This window comes from Nelumbo lutea, chromosome 4, assembly GCF_056320005.1.
Source record: "Nelumbo lutea isolate HS-2025 chromosome 4, American lotus-T2T, whole genome shotgun sequence".
In the NCBI taxonomy this organism is placed as follows: Eukaryota; Viridiplantae; Streptophyta; class Magnoliopsida; order Proteales; family Nelumbonaceae; genus Nelumbo; species Nelumbo lutea.
Window position 1 is genome coordinate 1,039,391 of NC_142687.1, and position 17,495 is coordinate 1,056,885.

Here is a 17,495-nt window from a genome sequence, read left to right on the forward strand (position 1 = left end):
GGAAGAAATTCATAGCCTTACCTCTTCTCATCATCACATAGCTAAACTCTGGCTTTTGGATCCTATGCACAATTCTTTTGTTGATCCCATTTTCCCACAGATATAAATCGCATTGTACAAAACCATTGTTTCTGAACCCGAGCTTAGTCCGCTTGGGCATTCAGTATCATTTCTAGACATTGTTGTACATCTAATATAATGTGAATTCAAGAAGAAATGATGTTTCCTATTGTTGCTTTTTTATAGTTCTGTTTTTCAGGTTGTTACAACGCTTTTTTGAACATCAACTCTTTTGCTATTATTTCTTTAGTTAAAAATGTTTGGATGTTATCTATCAAAAGTAGGAAGAAATTTTGTCCAAAACAAAAGAAAAAAAAAAGAAGAAATACTATTTTTTCTCATTTTTATTGTTCATATGATGTTGATTATCGTGTGAAAGAGATTAGTTCATCTGCTAAGCAAGGTAGTAGAAAGGAAAGGGTTTTTATTTTTATTTATTTTTTGATAAATTAGAAAGGAAAGGGTCAAAGGGTGTTTGAATAAATTTTTTCTGACTAGTAGTAAGCAAAAACAAGGATCTCGGAGTGCACTCTGCCAGTAAGTGCAACTGTTCGTATGATCAATGCGCATTGTTGACCCACATTACATTTTCATTTGTTCCATAGAAATGTACTAATTGGGAATGGGGTCCCTCATGCCTTGACAAAAAGACATGCACATGCTGTAGCATGCAAGCTCAAGGATGAAGGCCATGTGCCCGATGGTCTATCCAATGCTTTGCTCGATGTTGATGGGTAAGGTCTAGAAACCCAAGCTAGCACATTATTCCATTGACTGAATTAGCATTTGAGGAACCTATGAGGCTAATACGTTTATACGAGTCATTTAGGGGGGTGCGATCCATTATTCCATCATCGGTGTAAGTCAATGAGTCATGGAACCATCCGGCCCCCATTCATAATCCGAGACTGGAAGAAATTAGTTTACCACATGGATAACTTCAAAGCTGGCATAGATGTTAAATGATAGAACTACCTTCTCTTGTCATGTCAGAAATTAGACAACCTAATCACCCCATCATTCCCAACGTAAGAAGGGGGAAAGAGAATGGTTGCCCACACTACATAATAAATCTCTTCAATAAGTTATTTCCTGAGTCCTGACCACAAAAAGCTTTTTAAAAGAAGGTAAAGGCTAAAGATCTAGATTTGAATATATATATATATATATACACTTTTAGTCTAACATAGGAAAAAGCAGAGACCAGGAAATTTTTTTGTAAAATTCCAACCTCACAGTTAATCAAGAGTCTGATAACTTATTACAAGCAACCAAAAAAAAAAAAAAGGAGACAAGGAAAACTTCAAATTCCAGCCCTTTTCTACTTCTTATTTACATCTCTCTCAAAATAGGATTCTAAGCCGGTGAATTGTTACTAGTGTAGCGATGGTAAGACAAAAGACTACATGGATAGTGCTCCAGATATGGATGGGGGCTGTCCTGCAGCAGCCTCCTATGAGGGAAGCCCAGACCTCACGCCATTTACTTACATATGAAACAAAATCTTCATCTGACACTCCAGTAGTTTCCTTCATGAAAAAAGAGCAACAGCAAGGCAAATAAGATGTGATTAATTACATCAACCAGCATCTAAACCAGTTTGTCACTATGATCAGGACTAGTAATTAACATGTTTATTTCGTTTCACATTTTCAGAACTAGATGACAATGCACGACTGATAAATGAAGGCAGCATAGGGTATAAGGGGTTATATAGCATTAAAAGAGAGATTCTTGTCAAAGCACTTAACGAATGAAGCACAAAAATTTCCTCTCTTTCATAATACATAAAGGATATGACCAAGTATGCGTAGCAGGACCCCAACTTGAAAAGCTTATTGCCCAAAACTGCTGATAGTGATTGTAGACCAGATTGTCTGGACTTTGAGCTCAACCTCACGCCAATAGGAGGGTAGGTACCCAGGTTGGACACTTGGCAAGAAGGTTCAATTTCTTGCCTACACAGAAATGGTTTTTCTTTTTTAATGAGTGAATTTTACACGTCAAAACCTAGGTGGCCCTTGTGTAAAACTGCAAAAAAGAAGTAGATGCATGATTAGTACTATCCATCAAATTAATGGACAAAATACATTAAAAGATACAAAGGCTGCAACTTGACTGTCCAATTCTATGGCAGTGTCACCCCCAACACAACACATACAATGAAACAAACAAGTATTCGGCATAGTGCTATTTGGTGAACAATAACAGAGCTTTGGTCTTTTCTTGGGAAAAATATATGCATTGTTCAATGAATTCACATAGAAGAAGAGGATTATACCTTACGGACTAATAAAACAAGATCATGAATAAGCCTTGGAGGAGTGCAGTTAATTCCGACAGCAACAACCTTCTTACATGAATCAGCAACAGATGCACATTCATGAAAAGAATCTCCACCAACTACATTGACGCCATCCTTAGAGTTGAATGAAAACCATTCTGGAATCTTTATGTCGTCTCCCTCGAGAAGTTCAGCATAGCCCTACATGACCACCAACCAAACCAAGAGATAAAGTCAATACCAAACTGAAAAGTTCAAACCAAGTAATACAATGGGATTATCATTTTTGATACACAACTCACCTAATTAGCTCTCAAAGTCTTCAAGTAACTGTTCAGGATTTTCACAATGCTTTGCCAATGAGCAATTGCATTTGCCTAAAATGTGGAATCGAAATAGGAACAACTGCCATGAAAGTGAACGATTGAGGCAGTTGCTTTTGAAATGGAATGGGAGAATGGTGCAGCCATGCAGGGCATGGGGGTTGGAATTTGGAGAGAGAGAGAGAGAAGGGAGAGGGTGACTGGTGAAGACTTTAACGCCTTTCTTATCTTGAGATGGATTTCTGTTTTGAAATGTGATTTAAATTCTTGTTTTTAAAACCGGTTACCTGAGATAACCCTTATTAACCGAAACATACAAGTCAATGTTGATTGGTCCATCTCATCCGATATGATATGGAAAAGATACTGTCTCCATATCACAGATTTTCCCTATTTTATTAGGAACATCAAACATGTATCGTTGGGACCCCCACTACTCTATGGCTCTTATTCTTATCTATTGTTGATCAATTTGGGGCAAAAAAGGTGAGCAGAATTTTCAATTTTGTGCAAACAAAAGACAATGAGAGCGGAGTGGCAAGTGGCATCTAACAATCCGTCTTCAGCTGGCCTGAAGCCTCAAGTCAAGGGTCAAGGCCCATGGGACCCGTTGGACAGTGGGCCTTTACTGTTTGTTGAATGTCGATCCTCCTCTTTTCCCAGTTGCATACTGCCATACAGGTGGTCCTCTCCTGAATACTGATGGGATGGGGCTGGAATTTGGGACCTGGGGCTGGGAGGCTTTAGAGTTCAAGCAATCAGGCTTGGGAGTGGGAATGTGGGATGGCTTTGTAGAAGTAAAACAGGTAATATTACATTACATTACATTACATTTCATCATGTGTGATCTGGATATTCTTAGCTAAAAGATGATTCGAATGTCAGTTGCGTGGTGAGTTGGACCAAGTTACAAAATAGTAGATCAGAAAACTCGGGGTGGCTAACCCGATAAGGTTGTTCCGGTGCTTAAATCAGTACTATATTATGATTATGAGTTGAATACTTGAATGCTTGAGTATTAGTGAGTAAATAATTGTACGTACCTTTGCCTTGGGGTTTGATGTCTTTATACAATGGAATAATTGTGTATCTTACAAAAAAACTCCGGGATCTCCAGGCTGCATAGATAAAATCTGTTTCGTTTTTGAAGGAGAGCAATGTATCAGTTGACCATGCACCGATGAGGTGACTTGGCACTGATGTGATGGGTCTCTTATATGCCGATGATGACAGGCACCTGTGTGCCACGAAGATAGGCAACCGCTTGGGCTGAAACACACCCGTGCTCTAGAGGCAACGGGATAGCTCACTCAGCTTGGGCAAGGGACTGGCGAGGTGAAGGGACGTGCTTGAGCCAAGCCCGCATGCCAAGCCTCCCTTGAGTATCGACAACGCAGTGCCGGTCCAACACTGCCCCATGAGCAAGTATGCGCCCATGAGGAACCCTGGTAGCCATGCTAGTCGTTAACCAGGGCCGCCCTGCAAGGGGATGAAGGTCTAGGAGTGCCAAGGTTAGGCACCCAAGGAGGTCGACCACCCCTCCTCAAAGAGTACGTCAAGCTTCTGGTGGTTTGCCTAAAGATGACATCAGTTCTCCCAAAAATCTTACAGGCAAAAATGACGGGCTAGTCCCTAACGTAAGCTTGCCAAGCGTAGGCAAGGATAAGCCTGTGCTAGACCATCACAGGCTCCCCCACTCAACTCATTGTCGACCTCGACAATGGTCTTCACGTGAATGCGCGTCTGTGTCCCGTGCTATCCACTTCTCCACCAGTTCCTGGGCTCACCTGGTCAACCCGGGTCTTGCCTATGTTGGTGTCCATTTATGGGGATGGAACCATTTCACCATGCCGGCCTGCCTGGACTTCACCCCTCCAATGTTGAGGTTACTCAAACCACGCAATGCCTATGTCGTTGATTTGTGAAAGAAGGGCCCTCGAAGAAATGTGTGTGGTGCTTTGCGGAGGTCCGCCCCGTGTATCATCTTACCTCAAGGCTCAACCGTCTTCTTGGTAGCTTTTCAGTGATGCTACCAAACACGTTGATAGGTCTACTCCTCATGTTGGTGATGACTTGGGTACCCTTTCACCATGCTGGCCTACAGACTTCACCTCACCCTGTGCGGGTTACTCAAACCTAGCCATGGCTTATGCTCTCCTGGCCCTCAAAACTACGCTTCGCCTCGCCGACTCGGGCTACATCTTCATTCCGAGGGGGCCCCACTGCTACTGCCTCAAGGAGGCTTGACCGCAATCTGTGCGAGTGTGGCAACTTTTACCCATGAGTTGCCGAACATGCACTCGCCTTGTGATGCGCTTTTGTTGCTGTAAGTGTTCAACATGAAAACTGAGCATGTCCACCTGAAACTTTGCCGGTGTAGGGTCGCCATGCTCCAACGACCAGCGTAACCACATTCCTAACAAGGCCCACATGTCTGCCCCCGCATGAGGACAACAAACAATGCGTTTGCACCCGCAAGGGAAGTTGTTTTAGGGTCATTGGAATGGGAACCCGAACATTGAATGGCCTCTTGCTAGGCCTGATAAACAATCTGCTCAGGCAGTGTACCCACATTCCTATCAAGGCTCACGCGTCTGCCCCCGCATGAGGATAACAACCAATGTGTCTGCCCCCGCAAGGGAAGCTGTTTTAGTGTCATTGGAATGGGGACACGAACTAAGGAATGGCCTCTTTCCAGGCCTGATCTGAATTCTGCTCGATCCTGGGTGGAAGTGCCTAGGGACCGCACCCCACAGAATGTTGCTTGTCGAAATGACCGCTTCAACTAGATTTGGGCTAATCTGCTGAAAACCAACTGCGGCTGCAATTGGCCAACTTGCTCTGATACCAATTGTCACGGGGGTAGTTCTACAGCGGAAGAACCCGTTCGATGTCCTGGCCAAGGCAGGCCAGAACAAGCCTTTATAACGCATAGAGGCTAGGAGTTGCCCGATGGGATGGCTCCACCAAAGTCAGTAGCACTGGATCATGACCTAAAGTCCAATGGCCGGGGCACTCTCCTGGCTTAGACCGGTCCATGGGAGGCGCCGCTTACGTGCTAAAGGGGGACAACCATAATGCAAGGCGACCATGCGCCGATGAGGTGACTTGGCACCGATGTGATGGGTCTCCTGTATGCTGATGATGACAGGCACCTGTGTACCACGAAGATAGACAACCGCTTGGGCCGAAACACACCCGTGCGCCAGAGGCAACGGGATAGCTCACTCAGCTTGGGCAAGGGACTGGTGAGGTGAAGGGACGTGCTTGAGCCAAGCCCGCATGCCAAGCCTCCCTTGAGTATCGGTAGTACAATGCCGGTCCAACATTGTCCCCATGAGCAAATGTGCACCTATGAGGAACCCTGGTACTCATGCTAGTCGTTAACCAGAACCGCCCCGCAAGGGGATGGAGGTCTAGAAATGCCAAGGTTAGGGACCTAAGGAGGTCGACTACCTCTCCTCTAAAAATCTTAGAGACAAAAATGAGAGACATGTCCCTATTGTAATCTTGCCAATCGTACTCAAGGCTAAGCATGTATCAAACCGTCACATTTTGGTGTTACTATTCCCTTTTTTTTTATTTGTCAATACCCTTTTCTTTTTTTTGTTCATTATAGATATCTCCACTTCACCCGCTCTCCTCCCTCTTGTTGTCCACAACGAAGGCGAAAGACGGGAAGAGGCCAACGGGCAATAACCGACTGATCAACCGAGTCCGTTCGTTCCATGGGGACGAGTACCGATCCTACTCAGGACGGGTCAGAGGAGCAGCAAAAGCGCTCCGAGATTTACACTTACGAGGCTCCATGGCACATCTACGCCATGAACTGGAGCGTCCGCTGCGAAAACAAGTACAGACTCGCCATCGCTAATCTCCTTGAAGAGTATCAGAATCGGAATCGTCCAATCCACCGGTGAAATTTGCTCAAACCCAAATCTCTCTTTCGAATACCCTTACCCACTCACCAAGACTATTTTCATCCCTGACAAGAGTGTCAGAAACCCGACCTCCTCGCCACCTCCGGTGATTTTTTCCCTATATGGCGCATTTCTGACGACCGGGTCGAGCTCAAGAGCCTCCTCAACAGCGACAAAAGCAGCGAGTTTTGCGGCCCAGTTAATCGCACGATAAGGAGGTCTACGATATTGCGTAGGAGGCGTCGGAGTTTTCGCTTTGGTTTCCGCTGAATTCGTCAGGGTTTTCGATTTACGCGACAAGGTACTCGACTATCATCTATGAAAGCTCCGAACCCGACACGCCGCTTGTGCGGTTGGGGTGGAACAAGCAGAATCCAAGGTACATGGCAACCATAATCATCGACAGTGCTAAGTGCTTAAGATTGTGGTTCTGGACATCCGGTTTCCGACGCTGCCAGTGGTAGAGTTGCAGAGGCACCAGGCTAGTGTTAACGCAATAGATTGGGCGTCACAAGTTGTCATATATGTACGGTTGGAGATGACTCTCAGGCGCGTTGATATAGGATCTTTTGTCGATGGGCCAGTCGGTGGAGGGTGGATTGGATCCAATTCTGGCGTATACGGCCGGGGCAGCGATTAGCAACTGCAATGGTCGTCGACTAAGCCGGATTGGGTTGCGATTTCTTTCTCGACTAAGCTGCAGATACTCACGGTCTGAAAGCTGAGGTGGAGTCTGAATTATATTTGAAAGATCGGAGATTTGTTATTGAAGATTATCGGGTTTGATTCATTGCCCTTTATTGCTTCTTATCATCTTTCACAGATATGATGTGCCTTTTTTCCCCTTAGTGACGGATGACGGATTATTACTATCTCTGATTTTAGTGGCGCTAGTAACATGGGTCGGTCGGTTGTAGAATTGAAGTCTGTAAATTGGGTTGTTGATTTCTTCGATTTTTTTCCTTAATTTTCTTTTGTTTTCGTATTTAATAGTTTGGAAAGTAGGAATCTTCACCTGTTTCAAGGTTTCAAGCCGAAATTCAATATTTCTGATAATAATGGTATAAAACATGGGTTGAATGAAACATCTGAGTTATTATTTTATCTCTCTTTTATTTTAATAGATTTCTTTTATTTCTTGGTTGTTCTTTTGATGAAATTCGGAGTGGGGTTTACATAATGTCCAGAGAGATTGAGGATTTTTATGTGTTTATATAAAGATTTCTCCATTTACAGGACCCGAATTGTTGGTGTTTGTGTTTTAATGGTGTTAACAAGTTAATCTTAAATACGGGAGTATGTTTTTCTATTGCCTTTTTCCTTTTTAATTCAAAGATGTCTTTGGTTTGTTAAGTTCGGAAATTGGGATAGTTGAAATTACTCTTTCAGCATTTCAGTGGAAAATCTAATGTTTCTATCAAAAATTCACTCATTCATTTAAAAGTGTTTTTTTTTCGATGGGGAGTTTCATACCTCCCGATGGTTTTGTTCCTTTTCTTGGCCTCCTTCCTGCTTGCTATCAAAAACATCTGCCATATCAGCAAAAATGTGCCGAAATGTTTTGGGGTTGGGGGTAGCCAACATGCAAAGGTAGATTGGGGATCATAACTTGTGTACAGGATGATGAACAAGGTGGTCTAGCTTTGTTAAACAAAGGAAAGGATCAAGTCTGGTTCTGATTGCCAATAAGTGGTTCAGGGCCGGGCAGGGTCTAAGTAAGAAGAAGTAAGAAGAAGAATTCAGGGATGTTAAACAAGAAGACATCATTTATCAGATTGTTAGTTCATAACATTATGTTCTGAAGAGATCAGAAACAAGGCGACCCTTTCTCTAACTCAGCATGCTATTCCTCTCCCACCAAATTTGACAATGAATTGGCTATTGAAGAAGCAAGCATTAGCAAATTGATTGGTTTCCATAGTTCAACATGAGATGGCAATTAAGAAGAGTCCTGCACGGTGCCTTGGATTTATGCGTGTGATGTATACTTGGATATTGCATACCGTCTGCTCACTGCTGTGTGAAATGTACATGAGCATAAGAGAGTTACAGCTACTGGTTTATGTTTTGTTTCTGCTGAAAGGGTGGTAAGATGATGAAGTTGGTTGGGCTGGGGGTGTCCATGCATTGGCAGAGCATGTATAGGTTTCATATATAGTCTGGACCTGGACGTGACCTGTATCAAGTTTTGGAAGTAAATATGGATCTATGGTCTGATGTATGAGGAATATTATTTTCATTCAGCCAGCGAGGTGCCTTGTTTTCTTTGTTTATAGGACGGTGAAGAGTAGTAGCATGCCTCTTGGACTCTTTGGAGTTTCTTGAACTTTCAGGTATAATTTGAAGTAATAAATCAGTTCTGTTAGTGATGAGATTCTTCCATTACTTTGATTAGCTAAAGTGTAAACCCATCTATAAGGGCTACTGTATTGGTGATTTGGAGTTGAGAGATGATGTTTAAAAAAAACAAGCTTTGATAAAAAAATGAGCCTCCTCACTCCCCAGGTTCCATTCCCATGCGTAAACCCATCTTATAAATGAAGGTCCTAGACTCGCCTGGCTTTTTAGGCTATAATAACCTGTAGTGGGAACCTTTGGGTTGACCAGATTCCTAACAAAAGAAGAATAGGCGTCAATGGGTAACTCCAGACCAGACGCACGCATGAGAAAATATCAAAGGAAACGAATCACAGCCAAGTGACTTTGTCAAAGGTGGAAGGTTCTTCACTCTACGTCTACGGTGAGGGTACTCTTTCTCTTTTGCTTATATATATATATATATATTATGGGAATCATCATAGTGTATCCCATAAATTTATTCCGAGACCTTTGAAATATTCAGGCATTCAACGAATGGGGAGAGAGAAGGTGCTAGCAGGAGCAGGGTGCCTAAACCTAAAGCCAACACTCAAGATTAGCAGAGCTTTATTTATACATTGACTATTTATAAAGGAATTTTTTTTCCTGTCCTTTCCCAGTGGCATCAAATTCAAAGATGCACGATTGACATCCATGTCCATGAAGACGGTGCAAAGTTGGTAAATAAGCAAATACTCATGGTGAAGCTTTTGAAGCAAGTTGACACAGCCACAAACCCCTGAATAATGCAGTTTTATATTTTGCAATTTAAATAAAAACATAACTTAAACCCCAAGAATAGTATGCGCGTAGGTTCATAAGCACGGAGCTGAAATTTTTGGACATTTCCTTGTAGGACCATGTGATGAGAGAGAGGGGATGAAGAGTAACACATTACCTGCGACTGCGAATAACTCAACGGCCCCCTAATGATTTTTGAAAAAGAAAATATCACATCAATCTGATTAAAACATTGGCGTGTTAAAAAATCACTAGGGATTGTTGAGTTTTTCTACGACCCTGGTTGTAGGTAATGCTTTCTCAAGGAAGAAGGTAGGTAAATTAATGGCGGAGAGAAGAGAGGGATGCCTTTCTGGCTTTTTCCATGTGGTCCATATCACCATTTGGGTCGCTCAGACGACTACAATTGCCCTAAATGTCATCTTTATTATTGCACTTCGCCTTCAATCAAACCCATCTCTCGCCTTCGCCTTAATTTGGCCTGCTGGTGCTGAGAGAGAGAGAGAGAACAGAAAGTATTTCCATTAAAATGAAAAGAGGAGGATTAAAGAAAAGAAACAAACAAAGAATCTGGGAAACCCCTTCCCCCAGGTCAGTAGGCCCTAGCCTTGTTCAAATTAAGTTCAAACTATACATATATCATCTATCCATATGGGCAGTGGGCTATCGCTCTCGGGAAGGGAGGTAAATAGCCTGCATCTGCAATTCTGCATGCTCTCGCTGGCTTGTGGCTTTTCTTGCAGGTTTCAATCCATCGCAAAGCAGCATCCGCAGCCACTCACATCACGTAGCACCCAACCGTATTTTCATCGCTGAAGTAGTCGCCAACCCTCGTCACTGGCACCGGCAGCATCTGCTGCGGGAGCTGAGCCTGAGAAGATGGTAATGGGTGCTCACAGTAGCAGTAGTGTTGCTGATGATGAACTGCAACAGCTGCAGGGCCGCCTATTGTGTAATAGGGTGGTAGTGGTAGGGCGGGGATAGCAGAGGGATCCACCATGTAACAGCACCTTGTATGGTTAGAGCTATCATGCACCGTGCTTTCTTTCATACCACAGCAATTCACCCTCGTGCTTGGAGTTATAGCATAATTCATCACTTCAGCAGGGGGAGGACTAGGATTTATATTCTTCCTAACCTCTTGACCACCTCCATTATCGTCCCTCTCTTTTTGATCCTTCTTTGGTCCTTTGTTGTTGCTGCTGCTGTTAATTCCATTCGAATTCTCCTTGACCTTTTCGCTCAAGTCGCTGGAGTTGGCGCATTTTCCTTGCTCGCATCCACCTGATTTGATTCCACCATGATCTCCATCTTTCGACTTTTCTAGTTTGGCCGTCGTCTCTACTTGCTTCTTTTCTTTTTCTGTTTTCCCATTCTCACTTACCCATATTTCTGCTTGCTTTCCGGCTTTCAATAACTTCTTGACGAGAATTTGAGGGTCGACGTTGCCAAGGACCGTGACTTTTGGTTGAGAAGAATCGATTTCTGTCTTTAGAACACCTGTGAACGAACGACAGGCGGTGGGAGTCAGATAATAAGAAATTAAAGCCCAGTAGCTAGCAAATAGCTAGAAGACAGAGTAGCGGTCTGGATTGAATTCTATCTCTTTGTTCTTTACCCTCTATGCTTTGTAAAACCTTCTTTACTTTCCTCTTGCAACCTTCGCAGCAGATGACTGAAACCTTCAATTCCACTTTCTGAAAGAAAGCCAGAGCAACGTCGTCTCAGGGCACCAAGTAATAAAAGCAAGAAAGGAAGATTAAAAAGAAAGAGGGTTATGATGAGAATAGAACCTTAAGTTCTACTTCCTTTGCCATGCCCCCTGGATCTTCAGTAGTCTAATGAAGATAGAGAGGAAAGGGCTGGTAGAAGAGGCAATTAGTAAGGAGAACTAGAACATGGAAGGAAGGAGTAAGGAGGAGAAGAAGGGGGTGTATGTGTCAGTGTAGCTTATGTGTAGGATCATTGGCTTTATATAGAACACAGATGTGGGGTCAGCAGGTCATGGGTTTCTAATTTTTATTTAGTTTGCTTAATAATCACTCGCCTATTTTGTTTGTTCCCAACTCAAAAGCATCATTTGGACAGCTTTCTCTGCAAGCCAAGATGTTCAACATCAAACCACTTTCAATGTTCCTAAATTCTCCTCCAACTGTGTGCCAAGCCAAACTTCTCATTGACCCTCTATTCTATTATAAACCTAAAAGACAATTTTGGACTTGGTGCTATTTGTATATTATATTTATATATATATACATTACGTACTGTTTGCCATTTCTACTTATAGCATAGGTGTTTCTGCAAATAACTAATAGGAACATACAAATCACTCATATTTGGATTGAAGGTGATTTTCAAAGACATACGGGCTTCTTCTTCTTCTTCGTCTTCAGAAAAAAGGGAACAAGGGCGGTTAATGAGCCACTACTGGTTCTTGTGGTTTGAGGTCTGATTCAAATTGCTTCATTGGGTTGTCTTGTGCATTTGAATCTAGAAAGGTCAAAAAAGGGCCTGCTGTGCTGATATCCTGATACTCGTTAACTAACGACCCATATAAAGAATAAGGAAAAGCAAAGGACGAGTTCGTCATTAGACAAATGAGGAGGGACGTATCATATACGTATTTGATTCATAGACATTGGCCCATTGAGGTGGTCTCTATGAGAGGGGAGAAAGTTGTACTCTTTTTTCCGTAGTGTTTTATTTTCATTCGAAAGGATTTAACTTTTGAGATTCCAACTTTAACAATGTGGGTAGGGACGTCTTTTTGTAAACTTCTGGTTCTGGAGTATATCAGGCTTTGCCTCTTCTGTCATAAGATTTGGACAGGTGGCAACTAGTAATTAAACCGAAAAGCAAAGAATCTCCTAAAGCAAACCCATAATTCAATTTACTTGAGTTGGTTGTACAGGTAGAGAACAATTATATATCATTAATTGACACCATATTTCGGAGCCTTTTTTGTTATAATAATTGAAATGTTATTAAGATGAACAAAAGATACATCACATCAAGGTTGAAGCCTACAGGTGGAGGTGGAAACCGGCAAGATCGTATTTCGAAGCCAATTATGTATCGTATCATGCTATTAGCCTCCCGTTGGCTTTGGGTTGGATGTAACTGTGTTTTATTTCGTATAATTTGCTTTTAAAATTAAACAAAATAACAAATGGCGGTAGTTGTAGCCTTTAGGAATAAAATGTTGTATGTTCCTCTGTAATGTTTTATGTATAGTCCTTTTTTTTGGAAAGAGTGTTGGGTGTTGCAGCCAAACATGGCAGAAAGATGATATTCAATTTTGTTCAATTATAGTGGGAATTTGGCTTTTTTCATGATTAATTAATTGATGTTTGTTGTATTATTTTGACATCAAATACTTGGAAGAAACATTTGGCGAGGCCAATGAACTCAATTATATTTTTAAGGCCTTGTTTGCTTTTTGATAAGTCATTTATCTAGGTAAATGTAGTTATTTGGGTGAGTTTTTCTTGGATAACACTTATCTAGGTAAATGCATTTACCCATGTTCATTTATTTCTCATGTAAACAAGGCAATGACCATTTCAATCAGTTCAAGTGTTGGCAATTTTCCCTTTTACTCACCTAGGAGACGGGTAAGTGATACGGAGGAAAATAAAATTTTCCTGATTCCCACATAAATGTGAAAAAAGATGGGATTCTTGGTTAACGGGAACCAAAATCCCAATGACCAACTTTCTCCCCTCTCAGGATCCAAAAAAAGAACCCCTCCTAAATGATAAATTGTGAGAGTGGTAAATGCTTAAGTGATACCCAGAGAAATAAACTTTCACTGCTCCTCACATAAATCTAAAAATAGAATATGAGATTTTTGGTCAATAGAAACCAAAATCCCATTGACCAACTCCCCCCTCCCCCCAAACGATAAATTGTAAGAGTGGTAAATGATGGAGGTGAAAATGTTTGCATTGTTGGGCTCAGTGTGGAAAGATTATAAATATAAAATGCAAATACAGATAAAAAAATACAATACAAGGTTTTATGCTCTGCATATTTGTATGTAATGGAGAAATTAAAATAAAGGTGGAAAACGAGAATTGGAATTAAAGGAATATTAAAAGAGTTTGCAGTTGCAGATATATATATATATATATTAAATGAGAATGGGAATAGGAGGTAGGAAGAACAAAACCAAACGCGTGGACTGAAATGGATGCAATGCATATAATTAATTATTCATCTTTTTCTTTCCTTTTTCAATTCCATAAAAAGAAGAGAATGCTAGAGAAAAGAAATTAGAATGAAGTTGAAGATGGATGGGGAGGACTTTTTTATTTTTTAAATTTGGTAGTCACTAGTTATGGAGTAGAGAGAGAGAGAGCTGCTGCTACCTAGGTTAAGGTTACGTTGTAGGAAGATGTAGGTTCCATTCCATGTTATATTACTTTTAATTAAAATTAAAATTTGATGGATGGATTGAACTTTACCTTCTTCCCACTCTCTCCTTATTCGTTAACAGCCATAGCTAGCCTTTGAATGTGATGGATAATTTATTCCTGCTCCTGTTTCTGTGTACTACTTCTGCTCTCCTCTCCTCTCGCCTCTCGAGTGATATATGAATATGACTGACTAATGAGGTTGTTAAATAATGACGCCCAACATAGATATTATTCTATATACATATATGCATGTCCTTTGGCCTTTGGCTACCCAACTTTGAGATCCTTTCGTTTGCTTGTTTGTTTCTCTAATAATATACCTCTTCTACTTCTAACACAGTAATGCTCCAACTAATATAACAATGCTTTTTTATTCTTATTACCTTTCCCTCTTCAGGATTAGGCCTAGGGATTATATGCTTGTCCAAGCTCTCTAATGCTGTGTTTGATTCAAAAGAAAAAATAAAGGGAAATGTATTGTTTCCCTTCCTTTTCCCTTCTCTGGTGGAGCTAGGAAATTTCATGAGGGGTCAGAATCTAAGGTGAACAGGGGGGAATGTATATGAAATCGCAAGTGGGGATTTTTGGGACCATAAGGGGGCCATGGCTCCGCCCCTACTTTCTCTACCTTTTCTTTTATACCAAACACAGCCTAAAGTTTTTTCTTTCTCTTCACTGGTCACTGCTATTTTTTCTTCAGCTGCTTCCTATTTTTTTCTTTGAAATTTCCATTATGTACCGGTTAGTACACTCCCTCTCACACCTTTTCAAATGGGGACTGATTCTACTGGCCCCGCCAGCATTGGATACCCTGTACCCTGGCCTGATAAGAATAATAAATCTGCACAACAAAAGGCAATTAATATTTTAACTAGACAGTTTAGATGTTCGTTTGATTTTATGTATTTGATTTCTTGAGTGTTTATAGATGTAGTGTTTCTCAAATAAACATTTAATTGAAAAACTTTAAATATTTGTTGCTTTTGTTGATTAGTTAAATTGTTTCAATTAATATCCCATAAAGCTATCTTCCACCTCGACTTAACATTTTTTTTATTTGTTTTTGTTATTTGGTTGAGCGTTTCAAGTAACACCCTCATAAAGCTATCTTTCACCCCAACTTACAATGTTCTAAGTAAGTATTTCATTTTAATAAACATTAGGGCATTGGGAGAAACTAGAATTTGAAGTTTTTCCAATATCTCAAGCACATAAATCCAAGTGTTTCTGTTTTTTTTTTTTTATGTTTATTTGATAAATGCTGAAACCAAACAGTGATTCAATGTACAATAAATGCCAACACCTAAGTGGCACTGATGGTGTTTTTCCAATAAACACACAGGGAACCAAACATAGCCTTTATGAACATATAACTATGGATGATCTATAATTAGAGCCCACATATGCTAGCTTCGGCCTTCAATCATTATCATCATTTATAACCTCAAGTTTTAAACATGTTTCCCCACTTCCCTAGTTATATGTATGTTGTATTTCATGGCATGGTTTTATAACTGTTATTGACTCAGATGATTGGACTGTTTGGTATAGAAACTGGTCAAGGTATCAGTTTCGTTTTAATACCAAACCACTATTTTATAAAAAAATCATTGAATTAGTCAACAAACTGTTGATCCAAATGATTTAACTGTTAAACCATTTGACCCGAACAATAGTTTGCGGTTTAATATATCATATTTAAAGTCTTCAAAAAATAAACTAACAAAATAGGAATAAAACAATAGAATGAAAAGATAAGGCTCAATATCTGAGATCAAGAGAGAGAGATCAGATCTACTTTCACCACCGTCATCATTGCCATCACTGCTACAAGTGATCATTTTCTTCTTTTTCAGTCTTCTTTCTTCTCTCATTCTCAATCCCATTCTCATGATATTTATATCTATTTTATCCTAATATTTCAATCCAATGGATAAAATGATGAGATATACATGATTTTTACTTATTAAAACGTTTGAATTAACTGACCCAAAAACCAGTGAAACGATGCTTTTGACAACGCATTCATGTTTGGGATTTGTGGCACTGCGTAGCACATCTGGATTCTCTCAATTAACCAATTCAATGGTCCAATTTAATTGGTATGATCAAAGTTTTAAAATACAACTCAGAAATGGAACTGTTTTTCCTTCTGGGTTAAGGTTCAGTGGTTTGACCGTCCGGATCAAACAAATTAACCCATGATAAACTAAATGAAAATAAAAATAAATAAAATCACAACAGGTTTTTTCTTCTTATACGCTTGTATAATAATTTATATACATCACATGAAAAAAAAAAACTACAGTTTATTTGAATTTTCTAATAAAATAAATAATTCATTTATTCAACACATGACACAGCAGTTCTCGTGAGAATTGTAAAATGAATTATGGGTCTTATCAAATTTCAAGACTTGATATTTTTCACCTTACTTTTTTTTTTTAAACTTTTTGGTCAATTGTCATTTTAGTCTTTGATGAGAGAGAGGAAGTTTTAGTATGTCAACGTATTCATTTTTAAGCTACGAACTGTTGTATGGGTTGAACGATTCGATAGTTCAAATGGCCGGATCAACGATTTATTGATTTTTATTTCAACGATTTTTGTTATAACTCTGAGTTACAAGGTAAACAGATCCGGTTAATGACCGGTTTTTGGGTTGAACGGTTCAACCTTATGGTCAACGGCGGTTTAAAAACATTGGGTATGAGCAAGGATTAAAGTATCGGTATAAAGTATCATATCGAATAACTCAAATACGGATACATTTTGAAAACGCATGGATACGAACAAAAGATATAGAAATACTTGAATACACTAATGAAATGCATACAAATCACATAAATACATTCATCATACTAAACAAAAAGCTGAATTATCTATGAATAAGATATAAACAAATGAGAAATGCATGCTTCAATAGGTTATATGAAGAAAAATATTACAATAAACAATACCATGACTCTAGAACATTTAAACATTGTACAATAATTATCACTCTTTCAATTTTATAATTATAAATTTCAATTTTTATTAATTTTTGGAAATATTCATTAATTTAGTATTTTATTTAAATAACAATCATTTTTTAAATAATAAATATGTTTTCATTTTTAACATATAATGTTTTTTATTTTACACATAATTGTAAAATAAAATAAATAAATCATTTAAGGTAGATAAAATAAATTATATTTAATTTTCAGTTTTATTAAATTTTTTGAGAAAATTAAATCTTAAACTATTTCTTTTCAGTTTTTATAATTATATTTCTATTTTCCATTAATTTTTTGGGAAAATTTATTTATTTAGTATTTTTATATAATAACTCTATTTTTTCAAATAATAACTATGTTTTCATTTTTAACTTATAAATATGAGTAAAATA

The 17,495-nt window shown here is 39.5% G+C and overlaps 1 protein-coding gene and 1 pseudogene across 1 annotated transcript; one reads left to right on the top strand and one right to left on the bottom strand.

Annotated features, from left to right (window-relative positions):
• The first annotated feature begins 6,272 nt into the window (after positions 1-6,272).
• LOC148853294 (WD repeat-containing protein LWD1 pseudogene) lies at positions 6,273-7,459 on the top strand (annotated as a pseudogene).
• A 2,731-nt stretch (positions 7,460-10,190) lies between these two features.
• On the bottom strand, positions 10,191-11,633 carry LOC148853295 (uncharacterized). The gene is made up of 3 exons (XM_088941042.1): positions 11,480-11,633; positions 11,305-11,383; positions 10,191-11,186 (listed from the first exon to the last, which is right to left on the bottom strand). The coding sequence occupies exons 1-3, from the start codon at positions 11,501-11,503 to the stop codon at positions 10,465-10,467; spliced, it is 825 nt and encodes a 274-aa protein (XP_088797168.1). The 5' UTR covers positions 11,504-11,633; the 3' UTR covers positions 10,191-10,464.
• Between the last annotated feature and the right edge of the window lie 5,862 nt (positions 11,634-17,495).

Coding starts and splice junctions, on each gene's coding strand:
- LOC148853295 (XM_088941042.1), bottom strand. CDS start 11,503: ATGGCAAAGGAAGTAGAACTTAAG. Junction 11,384..11,479: donor CAAAGGAAGTAGAACTTAAG/GTTCTATTCTCA, acceptor GCTTTCTTTCAG/AAAGTGGAATTGAAGGTTTC. Junction 11,187..11,304: donor GGTTTTACAAAGCATAGAGG/GTAAAGAACAAA, acceptor GTTCGTTCACAG/GTGTTCTAAAGACAGAAATC.